Here is a 21,686-nt window from a genome sequence, read left to right as displayed (position 1 = left end):
TCCTAAAACTGTGTTTCATTTTGAATCCTAAACTGCTGTAGCAGTATGTATATATAAGCTTAGCGGTCCAGTTTATATTTGGTTTATGTTTAAACAGATATAGTTTCTGTTTTTGTCTTGTTTAATTTATCCAAAATACGGGTACTTCCCCCAACGGGAATTTGTTTTGTTTTCTTTAGCAGTAATTTTAGTGGAAACGAAAATACATTCAGAGCGCTGTAAACAAGCCAGTTATCTGCGATTCTGCGGTACTTTATAAGCAACATGAACTTTAGCAGGTAAGGTGGTGTTTGTAATAAGTTATCAGTTCAATATATAATTATGTGTTTTACCTGTTTTCAGATTTATTTCACGTGTAAGTGCTGCACGGAAAGAATCGCCTATAAGGTCAGTCGTTATACAGTAATTGTTACTTAAAGCTAACGTTGAAACATTCACCTAAAACAGTAGTTTTTATATCTATTATATACAAACAAAAGTCACAACCTTGCTAACCAGTGGTCACTAATGGGTTGTTTAACAATAAATAGACTAATAGACATACACTGTCACATACATATAGAGAACATTTTTACTGTTGACAATTTTTCCAATTTACATTGATCACTGGGTTAGAGCAACATATTTGAACAGTTTCCATTAGGTGTCTTGCCAAGGATGCACATGTAACACGCTCCCCAAACCTAAAACTAATAAACTGTGGGCTAGAGACAGTTAATAATAAATAAAATAAATTACGAATATCACCACAGAGAAACCACTCGAATAAAGCTACAGAACCCAGAAGTTATATCTTTAGCTGGTGGATATCCCAATCCTGCCATGTTTCCATTTCAATCAGCCGAGATTAAAACTAGAGACGGGTTGAAAGTTCAGTTTAACGAAGAGGACATGAAAACTGCATTACAGTATTCTGCTTCGCAAGGGTAAGTTAAAAAGTAAACTACTATATAGGCCTATTATTTGTATATTGCAATAATGTTTTATTTCTGGGGGAAAGGGGGGAATTTATACATTTATTTGTAAAAAAGTGCTTACTACTTTTGAAAAATCTTTAAAAAATGTTATTTTTATTTTTTTTAGAATTTCTTTCATATTATTAATTTTTTTTTGTGGTAATAGAGCACCAGACCTATTAAAATGGGTAAAGAAGTTACATGTAAAGTATCACAATCCTCCAATAATGAAAAATGAAGAAAACGAAGGTTTTGCAGCTTGTGTTTCATGTGGAAGTCAAGATGGTTTGATCAAAGTGTTTGAAATGTTGGTCAATCCTGGGGATAATGTATTACTTGATGATCCTTGCTATTCAGGAACCTTAGCTATGGTGATTAAAATATAAAACTTTTATTTTATATGGAGGCCTTACAGTGTGGCATTCTGTATTCTCACTTATACAAAATAGAAAAAAATACCACTTTTTTATATTTACATGTACTATAGTAGGGTGGGGTAAGATGGGACATGTTTTTATTCTCTTTTCTCGTTCCAATTTGGTGGTAAACAAAAAATAATTACAGAATTAAATAACTGCATTGTCAGTCAAAAAGTGTTGTTAATTGTTTAAAACACGATCAAGAAAAATGCAATTAAGTTGCTAATATTGTCCCATCTTACCCCACAATACTTTAAAATACAACTTATTATCATAAAATAGGTAAAACCAATGGATTGCAACCTCATACCAGTTACTACTGACCATCATGGTTTACAACCCAACAGTTTGTTGTCAGTTCTTGAGAAATGGAAACCTGAGAGCTCCCATGATCCCAAATCCGACATACCCCGGGTACTTTACACAATTCCAAACTGTGGGAATCCTACTGGGGCAACGCAGACTTTGGAGAGAAAAAAAGAGATTTACGCTGTGAGTACAAAATACATGTTTTTTGGGCTGGGATAACATTGATACATAAAAGAATGTTTGTGTATTTTGTATCATATGTTCACACACCCGATACCCACTGTTTATGTTGCTATACAAATATACAAATGTTAAGTGATATTTTAGAATTCTATATATATTTATGATTTCTTTTGTGTAATGGACTATATTATTCTAGCCTTAGGTGTCAGGTAATAGACAAACTCTGGTCTAAATATCATGCCCATGTCGTACAGCACTACATGATCTCACCCTAAAAAAGGAATAGTTTTGGACTTAAGTTTATAGTTTTCAGATTTGTTTATTTAAAAAAAAAAGTTTGGTTAAAAGAATTACACTGGCTTATCAAATATATACATTGGATTTTTAATATGTATTTTATGTAATGAAACCAATATTTACAGATTGCACAAAAATATGACTTGGTTATAGTAGAAGATGATCCTTACTTCTTCCTGCAGTTTAATGTAAGTGAGATAAGCTGTTATGTAATACGCTGTTATATATGAGGATACGGTTTTATAATTCTCCGAATGTTCCTTGTTTACTACCAAATGAGACGAAAAAAGTATGAAAAGGTGTCCCATCTTTCCCCATCCTACTATATGTTATGTTATAATATTAATGTGACTAATGTCTGTGTTTTGTTAACAGACTCCATCTCCATCTTACCAAGCAATAGATGTGGATGGGAGAGTTATAAGATGTGACTCTATGTCAAAGGTGAATGAATATTGCTATGTTAGTAAGAGTTTGGGGTATCGGGAAGTAATTATATGGTGAACTTTACACCGAATTAATGTATGTATCGTATGTAGTATGTACCCAAGAGTAAACTCAGTACAGTTTAGAAAATTGGTATGAACATTATCTACAAAAACCCAGCATAAGTGATAAATGGGGAAACTTTGACCTGAATTCCAGGTTCGCTGGCGTGCAATGCCACTACAAAAATATTATTCCAATAACCAAAACTGATTCTTTTCTTTTCCAATTTTTACCGTGGTAAACTGTTTTCTTTTTTATGAAAAAAATTATTATTTTTTATTATTAGGTAATGTCATCTGGTTTACGCATTGGTTGGATATCAGGTGCTTACCCATTTATACAAAGGTTGATATTACACCAGCAAGCTTCTATATTACATACAAGCACCTTTGTACAGGTATACTCACATGAGGTCTCTTTGTTATTTTAATAATATGATCTTTGCAATGGTTTTCATCTTTAGTTATAATACAAGTGCTTAATCACTGAGCCATACTAAGATAACTGTGCTAATGGTTAAATCTATTTTTGTACTTATATAGAAAATAGTGTAAACTGTAGTTTTTGGTATGAATTTGTTATTTGCCCAACATTTTACACTCTGCGTAATATTTGGGTTACAAAATATTTGTACCCATTTTTTAAAATATATTTCCATTTTTAGATGACGATCAGTCGATTATTAGACCAGTGGGGATTGGAAGGATTTGAAAATCACACAAAAAATGTTCAGAAATTTTACAAAGAACGAAGAGATGCAATGATTAAATATGCAACAAAATGGCTGACTGGTAAAACAATAGTAGTGTGTGCTAGCATACTTTTTTACAAAAACATCACAAAAATAATTAGTAATTACTCACTTAGTCAAAAATGCGGTAACTCATAAGTGGGCACAAGGTGTATGAAACGAAACACCCGTGTTATCGCCACACGAAAATAAACAAGTTACTTTCATTCATGTAATGAAACTAAATCTTATATTAATTCTTGTGTTCCAATTAAGTTATTTACTTTAAGGTTTAGCGGAATGGGCCGAACCAGAAGGAGGAATGTTTCTTTGGATTAAACTTATTGGTGTGGATGATACAACATTACTTATCAAGAAAAAAGCTCTGGAGAAAAAAGTCCTGCTGTTACCTGGATCTGCATTCGGTGTAGTGGAAGGAACAAGCTCCTCATTCTGTAGAGTTTCGTATTCGTTTGCAACAGATGAAGAAATGGATGAAGTAAGTCGATTGTTTGTTTGTTCTATTGTTGTTAAATCTACAGTTGTACAAGTGTAGTAAAATGTAGGGTGACATTGCTAAAATGCAGTCAAACTTAAAGAGATCAGACATAGAGAACCTTATTGGTTAATGTGGTAAATCCAAATTTATATTCTTGAATGGATAACACTGGTTTTGTAGGTGTTTTAAAGAATACAGTTTTTTTTGTAAAATTAGTTTACATATAAATTGTCTGATATTTATTTTACAGCTATTGTATAAAATATATATTAAATCAGTTTCTGAAATGTACACAAAATTAAAAGTGTGTGGCTAAATTCTGCTACTATTGCCGGTATGTCTTTGGGTAAGACATTCAACGGTAATTGCTGTAACCCAGCGGTCACACAGTACATAGTATATTGTTACCATTTAAAATATACTGTCTTTTGCAATGCTTGGCTATAAATATCACTAGAACTTTCTGTATTTTGATTCTCTGACACTAACTGTAGCTTAAAACAATAATCAGATGTTCTTTTATGCATAACATGTAAGTGTATAAAATCTAAGCAATTTACAAAGTGCTAAATAGACAATTAAATCAACAACAATATGTTCATTCATTTAAAAATAAATGAAAAACACATATTTTTTAACCGATTATATTTTAAAAACCAATTCATTAAATCTAACACAAATTTGATGGTAAAACAAACAAATCAGTATGACAACTTATATATATTGCACACAGCTCTACAACTCGTTATAGGATGCATGGGCTGAAAAATTAACTATCTAGGGTTGAGTAGTCATATTATAATATATGCAGACGGAATAATCTGTTTATTATATAGGCGCCAAACATGGGGTGACAGGGAGTTTTTTGCACTGCATTAATCAGTAAACATTACAAACAAAAACTGTTTTGCATGAATGTGCATTTAACTATCCCTGCCTCCCTTTATTTAAAAGGTTTGGCACCTATGCTTTTTAGTTTTTTATAATATATAGTGGTGTGGGAAAGACATGACACCTTAGCACATAATATCCAAATACTGATGATGTTTAAACAATTAACAACGGTCTACTAGAGTCATTTTAGTGTTCTTTGTCTGGTGCCTAATGGGACAAGAAAATATAATAAAATGGTGTCCCATCTTCCCCCAACCTACTTTATGAGCGCATGAGTGGTGCAAGCTATTTACATAGTAATATGTGGAGCAATTACACAGTGACAAATATATTATGTTAATATACATTTAAACCAGTGCTTTCCAACCTTAACTCCTACACCATGTAAGAAGTTACGACTAAATTACAATGTGTGTAAGCTTAATTTCTGGCTTACAGTTTTTTATTAAAAATTTGTTTTAGTTAACTCCCAAAAAATTATTTTGTAATTTTCCGTTTTGAAAAGCCTCATAGTTTAAAATTGAATATAAAGTGCAGCATTAGACAGACGTCTCATAACTCCATTGGTTGTCCACACCCCCACTAATAGTTGCAAGCAGCGGTGTGACCACGTTTCTAACTTCACTGGTTTGAGGTTCAAGAAAATGCTCTGATTCTTGCGGGTAGAATGTCACGGCTTTTTCAGTATAACATTCCTTTAAGGTTTTCTTCTTAAGTTTTGTAGCAGAATCCCCGGTATTATGTGCGCAAGGTTCTTCGTTAAGCTGTAATGGCGTTGGTATACTTGGTTCTTCATTTGGTGTGTGAACGTGTACAGTTACTTGGGTAATGGATGGACCATCATCTAAATTATCATCTGTAACAACAAAATCATTTCACCAGTCGTTCTCAATACTTTTCGTAGTAAAGTCTTTGGAAAATGACTCATAGTAAAGGAGACAGTAAAGTGCAAGAAAATATTTTATGGTTACCAAGTCACTTTGCAAATTGCAATGTCCATTGAAAATTAAAGCAACACACAGTTTAAGCCTTGTGTTATACAATGGGTATTGGAGGGTGGTAAAATACATTTACTTTTATTTGCATAGAAACAAGTTGTTTAGTCTTTCTAATATTATGAAGAAATTGACTACTGCTAAAATTCTTCGCAAAAACTACTGCTGCCAAAAGTTTTCAAGAAATTCACTACTGATTGATATAGGCATACGAAACAGATTAACCCGATACTCATTCTTCAATCTGCCACATACTGGTCCACAGGAAATATTGTGCATGAAACATGTTGTAACTATAAGCCTTACCAGACTCCCTGCTTTCAGTATCACTTGAATTTTGTTGTTGCATCCATCTTTTTAAAGTAAAGACAGATCCCACAGATGAAGCAAGTGTATGACTGCGTTGAACCATGCTCGAACTTAGTTTTTCAATGTTAATGTTGATATCCTGGCAAGGAATATATACTTAAAGCTCTATTTTGGTGTTTGTTTTTTGTTACTTTTAAAGGGATTTTTAGGAAAACTGTTTAGAAATTTAAATTTTATATTTTTTGCTGTTTATTAAAAACAAATTTATGCTTCATATAGGTTCTATGTCATTTATTTGAAATGGGATTTTCTTATGAGCCCTTTTAGCTTGTCACTTTAATATACAACATAGACAACACTTGGTATAATTACCTGCATTGTGGGGATACTAGGCATTGATATAGTTGGCATAGAAATTGTAGGCATAGATATACTTGGTAGTTGTACACTGCTTGGCATTTCAATGTGAAGTCTCTCCCTGTATATTACAACATGTTAAACATTGCCATAACAATTGGATAACTGCGGAAGTGAATCTAATTTGCATACTAAACTTCCTAATTTCTTCTGCTATGTTGCGGCATTGCATAAACAGAATTCAGCAAAGTTATTGCAATAACATCTCATACACTAGTGCTGCTTCAAACTCCTTGGCTAGCAATGTTATTTCAATGGTGAAGGGTCAATTCCAGCCTAAATCTAAAGTAATATGTCACTTTTGGTGGTAATGGAAAACTTTGGCCCTAAAGATCAACTGTCTTGCACTTTTGCCCAAAGAGCTCACCCATATAGAATAAAGTGTGCCGAATTTTGATATGCTGTGATTGAAAAAGAGTTCCACACTACAAAAGAATCTCAATTTCCAATTAGTCGATTACCTCAAGTTTGCAGCATACTCCCACATATTAACAGAGAATTCAGAATGCCGAGCGTCATAAAGAGTTTTCTTAACAGAGTGAGCACCTTTGACAACAGTATCCAAAAACATCTGCTGGCATGTAAAGTCATACCGGCCATAATGCCTGGAAAAAAGTAGAAATGCCATTGTTAAACCGCAAAGTTCGCATTAAAGCTTTTAACAGGGTTTATTAAGTTATAGGAATTTTATCAACACTTGCAGTAAAGATATCTATCTGTTTCACACATACACCAGAAAGGCTCTACTACTTTTTGTTTATAGGTATACAACTTGTTTTTGGCAATTTGCGTTATCCAATTATCAAACACATTAGAAATTTTCTGACAGCTTAACTAAGCACACCAGCTTAAAATAACTGCAGTCTTTTACTTTGAAGTGTTAAAGCTGATTTAGTTTTAAGTTTCCCTAAATTTTAAGACCGGAATTATGAAAAAAAGCAAAAAACGGAAATAAAATGATTTCCTACTTGTTTGCATTGAGTGATGCAAGAGACTCATCTAAGTTTTTGGAACGGGATCTGATTGGAGGATTCTGTTTCTCTTCTTCTTCCTGAGCTTGCAACATCTTTCGATATTGTCTCTTTATCTCCATATGCTCGCATATATACCTGTAATGTGGGTTGTCAGTATTATGGGGTCATTTCAATGCCATTTCTAAGGTGGTTTAATAATCTACAGCATATCTGGTAAAATCCATATTGAATGACGGGGCAATAGCAGTCGTTATAACACCAGTGTTTTGTTTCATACACCTCGTGCCTGTTTACAAGTTGTTACTCATCATGTGTGTAACTTTGTGGATGATTATTTTTCTGGATGGCTAGAATTTAGACAACTCTGGGAAAAATCTTCAATCTTTGCAATATCTTTTAACAAAATGGTAATAGTACTGTAACCTTATACTTACATGCACATATTAACAGAGTTGAGTACAATAGCAACCATAAAAGCAACACAAGCTACCACTATATACACAATGGTGCTGGTTGGGCTTAGTATTACAGCAAGTGCAATGGTTTGGTTCGCAGAACTCACTGCGTTGTTAGCAAAGCACCTGAAGTGACAAAAAATTTTTAATTACTAATTAGTTTAGTTGAAATAGTAGCCTATAAAATTGGGATAATTGAACAACTCTGAACCAAATTTGGGGTCTTATATTCATGCTGTGCTGTAGTAGGACCTCAATCAGTATATACAATAGTGTAATATCAAATTATATAATTGATTTATCAAATTATATAATTGATTTAAAAAAGGAATAAATATATATACATATATATATATATTCGCTCCACCTCCTTTTTAATAAAGGCCTCTAACTCTATTAGTAGTATTACATATTCTTGTTCTGTTATTTTTATGTAAAACCATTATAATAATAACATATTACTGTGTGACTGTAAAACAGGTGCATTTTAGATATTTAAATACATAGTAGTGTAGGCATGAAAACTCACTCAAATAAAAACTTACTTAAAAATTCCAGTCTTTGAAAGTCGAACAGATTTAACTGTCAAAATATCACCAAATTCTGACAGGCTGTAACTCTTTTGCTGTTCTTTGTTAAAAGCAATTGTCTCCAAAGATATTAATTCATGCTTTGGGGTAAACCACTTCACTTCACTCCGTGGGGCACCTAATGTGGTACAGATAAGATTTACATCTTTGTATTCGTAAGCTGTGACATTTTCTTTCTGTGCGAAACTTGTGTTATGACATTGCAAATTTTCAAGAGAGATATTCTGAAGCTCACTGCCTTGTAAAGACTGCGGAATTTTGCATATGATGGATAGAGTAGTGTTAGGTGTTAAGATTTTAGCTAGTTTATGCTGTAAGCAATCACACGACCATGGGTTTCCATTTAATGATAAATTTCCTTGTTTCTTCTGACCTTGTAATGAAAGGAAAGATTGAGCAACTTTAATTGGAAGATGTTGTAGAAAATTGCTTGCTAAATTTAAGTTGTTAAGTTGCCAGAGATGAGCGAATGCATTTCCATCTAGTTTAATGAGCCTATTGTTTGAAAGGTTGATTTCTCTCAGTTTAAAGTAGCATCTGTCCACAAAGCTATCATGTCTAATGATTGAGATGTTATTATTTTGAAGTAACAACACTTGCAAATGAAGCAGGCCCGCCAGCAGGCCATGTCTCGTCGGAATTGACATTAAATGATTGTTGCTAAGGTCTAAAAGTATAAGATTTGGAGGTAGAAATGCACACTCGTTTAAGAAGCAACATGTTTTGCAGCTTTCCAATGCATTCACAGACGATACATTGCGTAAGTGCATCTGTTGTATTGTAGAAGAAAGACTGAAATCTGAATCCATTAAATTGATTGGATTGTCTGATACAGCCAGTATTTCAAGTTGGGGTAAACGTTGTATGTTTTCAATAGCACCAATTCTATTTTGTTGGAGAAATAGCGCTTTCACATTAGAAAATAAATTGTTGTGATAAAGTTTGACTTCAGAAATCTCATTTTTTGATAGGTCTACTAGATCAAGATGGTTCATATGATACGAATTGTTTCTTTTTGGGATAACTAAATCGGAAATCCTGTTTTCTGAGAAATTTAGTCTGTTTAAAGCAGTCAAACTTGCAAGGAATTGGAATGGTAGTTCTTCAAAGTGAGATTCATGTATTGAAATTGCTTTCACTTTGTGGAACATAGCTTGGGGTGCAAGCTGAAACGAAACATTGTAGCAGCGAATTTCTATGTTGCTGTAAATGGCCATTTCTGCAGAGTTTAAAACCAGTTCTGTAGAACATTGTGAACCACTTGACAAGTTGTGTTGTGTTATCCATCCATTACAAATTACACTGCTGACATTGCCTTGTTTGTTGCACTGACATAACTCAAGACATCCTTTAACATTCACCACAACGCACACAATAGTTGTGATGGACAACCACAGCCACATTTTTAGAATTCTACATTTATTCAACTTTTACAATTCCACCCAACATTCTATACACACTTGATCTAATTTGAATAAAATAGGCTAAACAGCGATAGAAGATAGACATACAATGTGAAAATACATAAAATTTAATAAATCAAGTTATGTGTCAAGGCAAAATAGCAGTATTCCCTTAACATAGCACCACTATATTTGTAAAATATCATATACTTCATGAAAACTAACATTACGCTTACCAACTTTATTTTTAAATCCTTATTTGACATTATATATAGTGTGGCAAAGATAATCTAGTATTTAAGGGAACAGTTTCATAATCGCCATTGTGTTAGCTCAGGAAATCGGGGAGATATAACCGCAAATTAAAACCACGTACGTGACAACATTTCTAGTTAAAACCACGCGACCTTTTCTTAAAAAAAACATGCCTGCTACAATATAAACATATAAACCACCATTAAAACATTACCTTTTACGCTAAACATTCGTCTTTGACCTGTTTACTGCGTTTCCCTTTGTCATGCTGATACTGCTACCTGCAGTACAATATGTAGGTAACTTTCAACTGTCCTTGTGTGGTGTAGTTTACGTTTTCCCATAATCGTATGGTGGCGCAGTAAATAAAAGAAGTCTATCGGAAAAATCAACTAAAACGTAGCTTTATCCCTTTATCTAACATTAAAATAACTCCTATATTTTCTATAAATACAAATAAAAGTGTCATTCAATTAATAGTATTGAAAGTTTAAAATCTCGTTTAATAACGTCACAACGACACTTCAAAGAGTAGAAAATCGTTACCGTCGCGCATGTAGTGCGAATATTTGATTGTGTGAATATTTTATGTTAAATTACAGCTGCTGCATCTTTACAAACGTTTTTTTTTTCTGTTTAAACAGGCTTGTCGCCGATTGGCTGAACTTCTTCAGGAAGAACGTGGTTGAAAAGGGTGAAAACGATCATCTGCTGCTTGGATTACACTTTTTTACCATTGTACATGGTGGTTGCGTACTGTAACGTCTATTGCTGTTTATTATGGTGTGTTTGAGATTTGTAGATGCTTGATAAAGTGTTAGTACTGCGCTCTCTCTATGCGATTTTACATTAAGGGAAATGGTGAACACGCATTATCAAGAACGAATGCCTTTAAGTTTTAAACCATAAACATATGGTAGGCGACTAAAGCTGTTTTGTCCAAAAGGTGGATTGAGCGTTCGATTGAGTAAGCGTCATAACAATAATTTAAATCTATTTTATTCTAGTTTGTAATAAAGTACTGTTTTTTTTTTGAACGTGGTACTAGTACACATTACTTATGAACTGTGTTTTTGCAAGTAGAATCTTTGTTTAAAATCGATGAAATAAATCAGTTGCACGTTATATAAGTGAATTAAAGGGATAAGTATATCAACAGTTTTATACTTAAGTTTTATTGGGGAGCGCTACTGGCTGTTTGCTTGTCGGTGAAAGTTATTGGAGCGTGGCATCGTTTTGTGCGCATGCGCAGTTTCACGTAGAGCGTTTGTGGTTGCACATGTTCGAGCAACGTGCTTGACGAAAAACACCTGTTTTCAGTTGCTACTATATACGACGTTTTACCCTAGAATGTAATGCACAGACTGTTTTATTAAAACACGTTATAAGAACAGAATAAAGTTTCAGTTACGAGAAGGTACTATTTTTATTTCTGAATTTATTATTGGTTTTATAACGATATGCAGACGTCTACTTATATACTATGCTATAATAGATATACGGTTTTGCATTTCCAATATTTTACAAAATAAGAGTCATATTTAGTTGCCGAAATGATATCCTATGTTATAGAAAAAATTTGCAAAACTAAGTAGTATCTATTAATGGCTATAATTGAAATATAAAGTGAGTAATGTACGTTTAAAAACAATTTTGTGATATGTGAATGCATTTGACATAAAATCATGTCACTTATTTTATTGTGTAACATTTGAACGTTTTTGTTTCGTTAAAAGTTCTACAATTATATATATTATTTGAGTTTTATATTGCTGCTATTGTACAAGCAAAAATAATTTAAAGTCTCAACGATAAATTTTCACACCGATTTACATGCAACTTCTTTTTTGTAGATTTGTTACCTTGGAGTTAGTTACTGGCAACTGCATAAAGGAAAGATCTAACTTGTTGCAATGGCTGGTACAGCTGCCTTGCCTGATGTAGCAGCAAACCAAGCTTCGGGTGGAAATCTTTCAGATGTTGAAGTACCAAGGATAATATCATGGGCTGATGAGGGCAATGAAGTTTCAAGCAGTGGTGAAGCAGTTGCAGATGCAAATGAACAAGAGGTGGAGAATGATTTGAACAATGATGAAGGTTGGAGCCAAGTTAAGAGCAAAGCGGTTAAGCAAGACAATAGATACCACGGGCATAATAATCATTACTCTTCACGTGGAGGGGGTAAGTTCCGTTCGTTTAACCGGAAGCCGAGATCTCGCAAACAAGTTGACAATGGCCCACATGCTGGACCAAACACGCGTAAAGCTCAAAATGATAAACCTACAGAGGATAAGGAAACGGTCCAAGAACCTGTTGCGCAGAATGGAGTGGCTGCTGAGTCACAAACAAGCGGCGATTCGGCAGATTCTGATACTCCGAAATCTGATACTGATAAGAAGAACTTGGAACCAGAATACGTAGACGCGCCGGTTCCAAAAGTGAACCCTTGGAGCAAAAAGGACAATATTGTCCAGACTGTCACAGTAAAGCAAGTGAAACCTGGCAACAAAGACGCAGTGGAGAAATCTCCAGTTAAACGTAACACTCCAAAAAATCCTCCTAAGCCAAAACCTGTCGCTAAACCCGCCCCACCCGTTCCATCTGTGTGGACGAAACCCGCCCCTTCCCAAACACCTGTTGAAATCAACATTGGAAGTGATTCTTCCTCTATTCCAAACCAGAAGGATCAAGGTGGTAATTCTCTACCAGTATGAAGGCCCATATGTATGATACGATTTTCATCTGCAACATTTTGGTATAAAAACTGGCTTTAGTAATTTAAACATTTTAACTTCTGACATCACTGAAGATGGTTTTAGTTTTAAAACCAAAACATTTGAGATGAAAATCGTATCATACATACTATGGACTGTCTGTCATGTTTGTATTTAAATTGACCAGAAAATCTGTATTTTATGCATTTATTTCTATGATTGCCTGTGTGTTTTATAAAATTTAAAAGTGTTTTACAATCAGAATGTATGGTTTTATAAAGTGAGGCAATAAAAGTTACGATTATGCACTTTATTAAAGTTGTGGCTATTACTCAAGCTGGTATGTTGGAAACCATAGCCACACAATTTCCATAAAGTAACTAATAAACGCCAATGTAAAGCTAAAAGTTGATGGTAAATTTGTTGATCTTTTCTGTTTGCACAAACTGCCATAGTCACTTTCAAGGTCTGCAAACATGACCAGAAACAACTAACTAACTAATCCTATCATTTACATTATAACAGAATCCAAAGAAGACACAGTATCGGACATGGACAGTAGTGATCAGGTAAGAAACTAACACAAAACCTAATTCTTGGTTCGTAAATGGCCACTGACTTCTTAAGGGCCACAATTGTTTTAATGGTGCATAGGCAAACCTCTGCTCATGGCCTGTTTGTTTTACAACCTGATTTTTGCAAATTGAAACTAAAACAACACAAAATAGCATGTTTCAGAAATATAGGTTATTTTACTGATGAAGTATAGGGGCATAAGTGTGAAGGTTTAGAAACATTTCATAAATCTCCTATTTGTTGATTTACAGGCAAGTGATGCAAAGAAAGAAGGTGGAAAAGAGAAATTGGAAACCTGGCCTACACTACATGATGCAGTCACCCCTGTAAGTAAAAGTAGATTTGATAATATTCTATAAACTGACATAAATTAATGTGTGGTTCAATGAGGTGACCTAAACTACTGCATATTTAATGTAATAATTGTTTCTTTGTTTTTATAATTTTTATTTACGTATAGCTTCAGTCACCTTCTTCGAAAGTTAAACAAGATGGTGGTGCTGTCAAATCTTCCACCAATGAGAGTCCAGTGCTTAGTACAAGCAACAAACAAGTAAGTAACCAAATACTTCTCTGCTGCAAAAGTTTTTATAGTTTGGCCAGAATTTTTGTTCCTTTTTAAATCGCGATAAAGTATTTAGTAATTAATGTAACAAAGAAATGACAATTTGATGTAAATGATAGTTGTTATGACCAATAATGGGTAACATTTAGAGTAGATATATTAACAAATCATATTCTAGTCTGTCAATTTTTTCTATTTAATTTTTTTTGTCAATTTTGTTAATTTAGGAACAGAAAAAGAAATACAAAAAGCGAGCCAACAGTTCAAGATCAAGCCATGATGCGACAAACAAACAGTCAACCAGACAAGAACACAGAGGCGTATATGATGATAATGATACAGATTCATCCAAAGAAAATGATGGAAACAGAAAATCTGGACCCACAACTCCAAATGAGAGAAAAAAGGGTAAAAATTTTAATAAATCTGTTGCGAAATTAAACTCCAAAATTTTAAAACCTTTTTAAAACTTAAAAAAAAATGATTTAAACTTTTAAAAATACTTTGCAACTGATGGTGTAGGGTAGGGACTTTTTTCTAAAACAGTTCCTACTGTACTACATTTTGCATATCATTAGGGATTTAAAACTTACTGAGTACTAGGGTTCTATGTATCTGATATCACTAACTTATCAGAACACCAAGGTAAAAAAGATCAAGCTTAAACTTTAATCAAGTTATTGAAAAAGTGTGGGCAAATCTGTTTAGCAATATATAGATAAATAGATTCAAGCACAAGTGTTTTTACGATTTTTACAGTTTGAGAAACTACAGTACACTATCAGCCGTATGTGTTTATAAAGTATTACATACATCAATAGCAGTGAAAAAGTAGCTCATAATAGAACAGTATCTTATTACATATAACTGTTGTGTTTTGTATTACACTATGGATATGCTATTGTCTGTTTGCCTTCTAACATATTCACTGTTAAAAAAACACTTAATGTTCAGTAGCCTATGTTTAAACAGCATAATATAGATACTAATACTTTAAAAGTTAGGATTTAATACTGTACTGTTATCTAGTGTGAAGACATGTTTACATTGAAGTAAAATTAAACAGTAAGGTTTTAATTTGTTAAACAGCCCATAAGCCCTAGCAATAAGTATATCTATGTGTTTACTGTTAGGTTTAATACGTGTTTTTCTAAGTCAAGACTGTCATAGATAATTATGGTGTATGGGATCACACTATGTACACAGTGCGTCGTGTTTGTTAAGCTCTTGTAACCTCTTGTTTAAGTGCTAGCAACTAAATTGTATTTTAAGCATCAAGCGCTGGGTATGCTAACATTGCTGTTATATTCTCTGTTAATAATGTTCGCTTGGTTATTTGTTTTAACATCTCTTGCACACGTCTTTTTCCCACTGTCTATCTATTGCTACTTGAACTTTATTTTGCTCTGCAGTATGAACACTGTGTTAGTTAACACTTGTTCAATATGATAGGCTACTTAACAAAACTAGTGTTTCAGTGTCAAAAAAATTCTTTTACATAATTCTGGCTTGCTAGTTATATGGCTTAAAGTTATTTTTATTCTTTAATTTTAACCAATTTTTTTTATTAAATTAAAAACACCATTTTAGCATTTATTAAAATAAGGTATTTTTGTTACACCAGTAACCATACTCTTATTATCTTCTTGCATAACATTTGTATTTGGGTCTTTATATTGCTAAAACTTTCATGACATCTCAGTCAAGCATAGCCCTATTGCTATTATACAGCAGTAACAGTTGTCAATATTATGGGGAAATTTGTGTTTTTCTCTATTACAATCAAAGGAGGTGTATAATAGTATAAATTGTGTGGGTTTTTAAACTATCTAAGTTTCATAGCAAGATAACTAGCTTGTTGAAGCACTGCCATCTGTCTACTTTATAGTATGTACTGCTCAGTGAGCTTATTTCCTGTATTGCCATTACTTAGGCTGCTTGTTTCCTTTAGCAATCTGCTAAGCTCTTCCCCACAGACAGTAAATTGTTAGTACCATTATAATATGCTTCCAAAAATAGTTTACAGGGTTTATGTTTAAACCTTTGCATGCAATTACCACAAAGAGTTCCTGAGTCAGTTTTGGTTCCAACATAAAATAAGTGATCAAACATGCTCACTTCCTTGAAAACATCCACACACTAACCATATGGCGACAGTTGCTTCCCCAACCCTATAACTCCTTCATGTACAAACGTTACGTTATATTATATATAAATATATATATGTATTACATGCATATGTATATGTATATAGCACACCAGCCATAAGGCTGTTAATCCCCAATCCCTCCAAATTATATTGCATTTTCATTCAACATATTTTACATGTATATGTTGCTTACCCACCCACAAAGTGTTTAATACATGCATCCTGTGTTGTTATAGTACATCTATTCTGTGTTGTATAAAATATACAGTCATAGGTACAATAATTTAGCATACAGCTGTCAATATATCTATATCTATATATATATATATGCGTATCCATTACAGCCAACTGAATAGGTATCATATATAGAAAGAACAATGCTTTTTGATATCACAATCATAATATTACCAAGCACTAGCAATTGTAAGGTTGTTTTATTGTTTTTATAACTCCAACTGCCACATATGTTAGGATAATTCCTATATAAGAAGGTGCTGTAGTCACTATAAGCTGTTAGCATATCTGTACCATATTATGTTTTGTTTTATTCCAAATCCTTTCAAATCTATTGGTATTTAAAACCATCAATATTTTACAATAATTTCATGTACAATATATGTTTAATATCATTACCCATGTTTTGTATTATCTGGTTTCACTTTTGGTTGTGAGAAGTTGTTTATTACTGGCGTGTAATGCTGTACAAAGGGTTATATCCAAATATGAGAAACATACAAACCGTGCCAATCTACCATTGGCTTATGGGAATTGTCCCGCCACGCCGACTAACTAACATGCTTAAACTATAAAGTGATGACAGCAGTGACAGCATTTAGTTATGACTTGTTTAATGTCTGTTTGAATCACACCGTTATAATATATATATATATGTTTTTATATTCATACATATTTGCGTATATTTCAACAACAGAATTTTCCTGTACCGTGTTCTGTGTTCACATTATAGTAGGGTTGTGCAATGAACGTATAGTAGCATAATATGTGGTGTATGGGTATATATATATATAGATAATTAAGTCATCCACTTACAAATTACATTTGATTGTAATTGCGATGTTTCAGTCATGGGAGAGTCTTATAAAGATATGTATTTGTTTTGATAATTAGTAGGTGAAGAACAGCATAATTATTTTGCCAAAAGTACCACTGTATTATTACCAGCTGAAAATGTTATTTATTTTTAAATTCATCTAGTGCTTGGCCATTGGAAAATGAATGTTAAGTTTTTTAAGATATAAATTTCCTAGGAAAATTATTTTACATTCAGTTTATATCTGGGTACTGGGCATTTGAAAATAAATTAATTGCACAAGTTATTGTTTAGAAATAATTGTTCAAAAGTAATTTTTTCATTTTTTTACATTATATGTCTAGAAATGAACTTGTCAAGAGTTTATTTAGGAATAAAATTATAAGGAAACATGTTTAAAATTCAAATTCACATTCTGCCTTGAAGTTCATGACAAATCTGTCAAACAATTTGATTTTGACAAGCCTGTCTCCTGCAAAAGACTCTTCACCCCTTTAATATTACAGGAAAACCTCGTTGGGTTCCGCTGCCCGTGGATGTTCGTTCTAAACGTGGCGGAAGAGGTGGAAGGAACCGATCTTCTTCACCCAACCATATCAACAGAGCACCGAGATATGATGGTACGTTTGGTTTGGTGGTCAAATTTGGAACTTTTGCATTTAAACAAGTTTGAAACTCTCATTTTATAAAAGTCTTTAAACAAAGCACAAGAGTTATAACGGCATGAAACTTCCTTTTACTTCAGGCAAGGGAGTAAGTCGAAGTAGAAACAACAGCAACAACAACATGATGAATGAAATGGATTCTGACGGTCGAAGAAAATGGGGTACGAGCCCCCGTTCTGACACCCGCAGACCCCGTGGCAGGGGCAGAGGCCGCAGTCGAGGCCGTGGCTCATACCGTGGCACCTCTAGAGGTAGTTATGGTAAGGTTGGGGTTATGGGTGATACTAGGGAGTCACAAATTAAATGGGGTTTTGGTTAGTGTAATTTAGGAGGATTTTTAACATCGGTGCAAAAAAAAAATTAGAAAAAAATGAAAGTATTTTGTAAAATGATTTTAAAAATTTAGAGTTCTATGTATTAAACAAATTTATTTTGCCAAAAAAAGCCTATGAATCCTGGTCTGAAATAAACAACAGCTATTGGAGATCGGGGTTACTAAAATAGTTTGGTATATCCCTGCTACATCAGCATTGGTGTAATAATAATAATAACTTTCTAAGTCCCAGATCCCATGAAAATGCCATGTAAATACCTTTATAATATATCTGGTATTTGTCCTACAGAGAAAGCTTACAATGCTGGTGAGCATCTACCACCTGGTACACTGGTGGTTTATGACCAAGCTGGTTTTGCATTGCCCGTTGAAATTATTGGACAAGCTACAATACTGGAGGATGGAAGCCAAGTTTACGTTGCGGATGATAACTCATATGCTCCTAATCTGGAATACATTATGTGGCAGATGTAAGTAACTTGTTACCTTATTTTGTTAGCAGATGGCATATTTAAAAAAACTTAAAAATGTGGAGCTTAAATTTTTAAATAAAAAATTGTAAAAAAAATAATATAAATTAAAAAAAATCCGAATTTTTATGTTTTTCTAAAAATATCCCCATTTTTGCTTCAATGCTTAAACAGTACATATAAATAAAGGTTAACATATAAGTCTATATATATTTAATCATCATTTATTTAATTTGCAGTGAATATTACTTCAGTCCTGATAATTTGGAGAGAGATTTCTTTCTACGTAGAAAAGTAAGTTTGTGAAAAATTAGATTATTATTTGTGTGATGTTATTTATGTAAAAAAAACCTTTGTTTTATAATAACCATATAACATGTTTATTCATCAGTTTAGGCACTTTCAATGCTTTTTTTTGATAAGATTTTTTCTAATAAAAACAGTGTTTAATAATATATAATAAAAATTAAAATTAAAGTTTTACTGTCTTGCAAACAATTGCACTGCATTCTGTTTTTGAATTATTAAACTATTAACTTATTCATTGAGACCTCAACATTAAGTATTCCTACACAGATGGATACTGAGGGTTTCCTTCCTTTGGATTTCATCGCAAGTTTCCAGCGAGTACAAGCGTTGACTACAGATATAGATGTTATATACGAGGTGAATGATTGAGCATATATGATACTTTATATGGGGGAGCGTGTAATGTGGTGTACTTGCGCAATTCCTGTTATGATTGTACTTTATATGATTAATATATTATCACCTTATACAACACGAAATTTAGTATAAAAATATACTTCATTTATGAGGTAAATATTATATAGTTGGGTAAAGATGGGACACCTTTAGCACATAATATCCAAGTATCCTGTTCGTGTTTTAAACAATTAACAACGGTCTATGAAAATCGTGAGGGTACGGTTATATAATTCTTTTACTTTCAGTTCCCAAAACCTAAAAAAGTATAAAACCAAAAGTTTTTATGTTGTTTTACACAAAAAAAATACCTAAAAACCTGTAAAAACAAATTTTATTTATAACAGACGACCAAAGAAAGCAAAGTAATTAAAATATTTGCAAATAAAATGACATTTTTATTTCCTAAAACTCTTAAACAAAAAAAAAGATTTCTAAAAAACTTCAATTTATAGCAACCCTATTTATCCAACAGGCGATCAAAGACAGCAAAGTGATTGAAATTGTTGACAACAAAGTTCGTTGCAAAGACAACCCTCTACAATGGGTGATACACGACAACAACGACAGCGAAGATGGGATACCTGTCCCCGGATCGCAATATTCTCCTCACGGATCCCAACCCCCAGTAATCGTATCTTTGAGTCCTACATCCACAACATCCGAGGAGTTTATGAATTCTCCCGCTCGTCGACAGCGATCGGTAGAAGATGCACCCCTGAACCCGAAGCCAATCCAGGAAGAGATTGTCGCTCACTCTGAGCTCTGGAAGTGGGTTGATGCTCCGAGCTTTGTCCCGAAACGATCCGTTTCAACATCGAATGAAACTTGCCCCTCTGTTAATACTGGTAAGTAATGAACTGAGTTAATTTTTTATTTAGATTTAACGGTTTTTGTAATTAATTTTTGGTATATGTTTCTCTAACAGTAGTATTTCATTTAGGAATTAACTTAAATTCGAAATTTGTTTTAAAAATAAGAAAGTGGCCTATATAAATTGTACAAGCTGTTTTTTAAAAAAGAGCACTAGACTCTTACTGTATTCCTTTACACAAGAATTGTTCAACTCTATGAGCACCAGATCAGGGTCAGATTCGCAGAATTTATTATAGTTATATAGACTATATAATCCATATTAAAGCTAACCATATTCTTTATCAGTTCCAGCCAAAACTCAAATGGATTCGAACACAGAAACATCGGAACATGATCCCAACCATAGGGAATGGTGGACCAAGGTTGAGAAGCATCGACCTAACAGGATAAAGAAAGTGCTTCATATGGTAATTGCAGCTATTAAAATACAATAGGAAACTAAAAATATTTTGCTGTTTTAAAGAAATATTTTTTTAAATAAATATGGTATTTGCAGTTATAAAACATTGCAAAAAAAGAAAACATTGTTTTGTTTTTCTATGAAATAAATTTGTGGCATTTTTAAACTGATCTTTTTTTTTGCTTGACAGTTGTTTAAATAAATTCTATGTAAATTTTATTTTGAAACTATATACTATGTCTGTGTGGCGTGTGCTGGGATGAACATGGAGCCCATTTAAAAGTTATTTTTGTAGTTTCAAATTAATAGTAAATTGGACAAAATATATAAAATGCCTTTATATTACAGAGTGGAAAACCTGAGAAGAACAAACCTGAAAATGAAACTGCAGAAGTTAACAATAATACAAATGAAAATAAAGAAGGTATGTAGCTACTACAATGTATATGATATGCTCACTGTTGTTGTGACAAATACTCTGGCCTGCTGTAAGACCTTATCAGCATAAAATAAAATAGTGATGCAATTTAGTTGTGTCCCCGATGAATTTTTTTATTCCTAAATAAATAAAAAATGACATTTTGTGCATTTTAAAATCATGTTTAATTTAGTCAAAGCTGGCGAGGATAAAGGAGACACTCGTGAAGAATTGGATTTCATGTTTGATGAAGAGATGGAGGAGCTTAACCTCACAAAGAAGAGTTTTACGAAGTGGGATTCCGACTCAGAGGATGAGGTTACGGATGCCGATATAAGGAAGATCATTATCGTGACACAGGTGTGTTCTAATTCGATTAATTCCGTGAATTTGCCCCTGATCTAGTGCCAATGAAGTTGGGCCATCCTCGTTAAGAAATAACATTCCGTGTTTAATGCTAAGAAATAGGTTTTTTAAAATGTAGTATAGAGTTACTGAACTTTTCATCTAGCCGTGCCAGTAACAAAAACAAAATTTTTCAAAAACACAAACAAATTTTTAACTTTTCCCCCAAAAAAAGTTGTGCTAA

General features: G+C 33.1%; 3 protein-coding genes across 5 annotated transcripts in view; 2 read left to right on the top strand and 1 right to left on the bottom strand.

Annotated features, from left to right (window-relative positions):
• Positions 1–158: 158 nt before the first annotated feature.
• LOC100175167 (kynurenine/alpha-aminoadipate aminotransferase, mitochondrial-like) lies at positions 159–11,297 on the top strand. Its single transcript, XM_002125460.4, has 11 exons — positions 159–278; positions 343–387; positions 753–926; positions 1,123–1,327; positions 1,658–1,867; positions 2,290–2,352; positions 2,540–2,608; positions 2,940–3,050; positions 3,318–3,444; positions 3,674–3,882; positions 10,819–11,297. Exons 1-11 carry the CDS (start codon positions 265–267, stop codon positions 10,861–10,863), a joined length of 1,272 nt encoding a protein of 423 aa, XP_002125496.1. The 5' UTR covers positions 159–264; the 3' UTR covers positions 10,864–11,297.
• Positions 4,400–10,014, bottom strand: LOC100175963 (leucine-rich repeat and immunoglobulin-like domain-containing nogo receptor-interacting protein 3). The gene is made up of 7 exons (XM_002131487.4): positions 8,472–10,014; positions 7,906–8,052; positions 7,466–7,606; positions 6,959–7,102; positions 6,453–6,558; positions 6,078–6,219; positions 4,400–5,632 (listed from the first exon to the last, which is right to left on the bottom strand). Exons 1-7 carry the CDS (start codon positions 9,917–9,919, stop codon positions 5,316–5,318), a joined length of 2,445 nt encoding a protein of 814 aa, XP_002131523.1. The 5' UTR covers positions 9,920–10,014; the 3' UTR covers positions 4,400–5,315.
• Positions 11,298–11,409: 112 nt separating the features above from the next.
• Positions 11,410–21,686, top strand: part of LOC100185354 (la-related protein 1B) — an 18,410-nt gene continuing 8,133 nt past the window's right edge. The window contains exons 1-15 of one of the 3 annotated variants that reach the window (XM_026837536.1): positions 11,410–11,591; positions 12,028–12,865; positions 13,414–13,457; positions 13,716–13,790; positions 13,925–14,017; positions 14,257–14,437; positions 17,736–17,849; positions 17,975–18,145; positions 18,518–18,698; positions 18,938–18,992; positions 19,275–19,364; positions 19,879–20,251; positions 20,565–20,686; positions 21,028–21,103; positions 21,291–21,457. In XM_026837536.1, the coding sequence (XP_026693337.1) occupies positions 12,088–12,865; positions 13,414–13,457; positions 13,716–13,790; positions 13,925–14,017; positions 14,257–14,437; positions 17,736–17,849; positions 17,975–18,145; positions 18,518–18,698; positions 18,938–18,992; positions 19,275–19,364; positions 19,879–20,251; positions 20,565–20,686; positions 21,028–21,103; positions 21,291–21,457 (2,520 nt within the window). In that variant the 5' untranslated portion in view covers positions 11,410–11,591; positions 12,028–12,087. Of the gene's footprint in view, positions 11,592–12,027; positions 12,866–13,413; positions 13,458–13,715; positions 13,791–13,924; positions 14,018–14,256; positions 14,438–17,735; positions 17,850–17,974; positions 18,155–18,517; positions 18,699–18,937; positions 18,993–19,274; positions 19,365–19,878; positions 20,252–20,564; positions 20,687–21,027; positions 21,104–21,290; positions 21,458–21,686 lie in introns of all 3 variants that reach the window. The other 2 variants (XM_026837537.1, XM_026837535.1) reach the window with 2 other exon arrangements.

The sequence above is a fragment of the Ciona intestinalis genome, chromosome 14 (assembly GCF_000224145.3).
Source record: "Ciona intestinalis chromosome 14, KH, whole genome shotgun sequence".
NCBI classification, from domain to species: Eukaryota; Metazoa; Chordata; class Ascidiacea; order Phlebobranchia; family Cionidae; genus Ciona; species Ciona intestinalis.
The sequence above is the reverse complement of the archived record's forward strand: the minus strand, read 5'-3'. Positions and strand labels throughout refer to the sequence as shown.

Bases quoted from the DNA above. Each gene is read 5' to 3' on its own strand.
- LOC100175963 (XM_002131487.4), bottom strand. From the start codon at position 9,919: ATGTGGCTGTGGTTGTCCATCACAACTATTGTGTGCGTTGTGGTGAAT. The intron at 7,103-7,465 runs GTAGGAAATCAT...ACTTTTTTCCAG, and splicing joins GCATCACTCAATGCAAACAA to GCATTATGGCCGGTATGACT. The intron at 5,633-6,077 runs GTAAGGCTTATA...TTGTTGTTACAG, and splicing joins TACTGAAAGCAGGGAGTCTG to ATGATAATTTAGATGATGGT.
- LOC100175167 (XM_002125460.4), top strand. The intron at 927-1,122 runs GTAAGTTAAAAA...TTGTGGTAATAG, and splicing joins CAGTATTCTGCTTCGCAAGG to AGCACCAGACCTATTAAAAT. The intron at 1,868-2,289 runs GTGAGTACAAAA...CAATATTTACAG, and splicing joins GAAAAAAAGAGATTTACGCT to ATTGCACAAAAATATGACTT.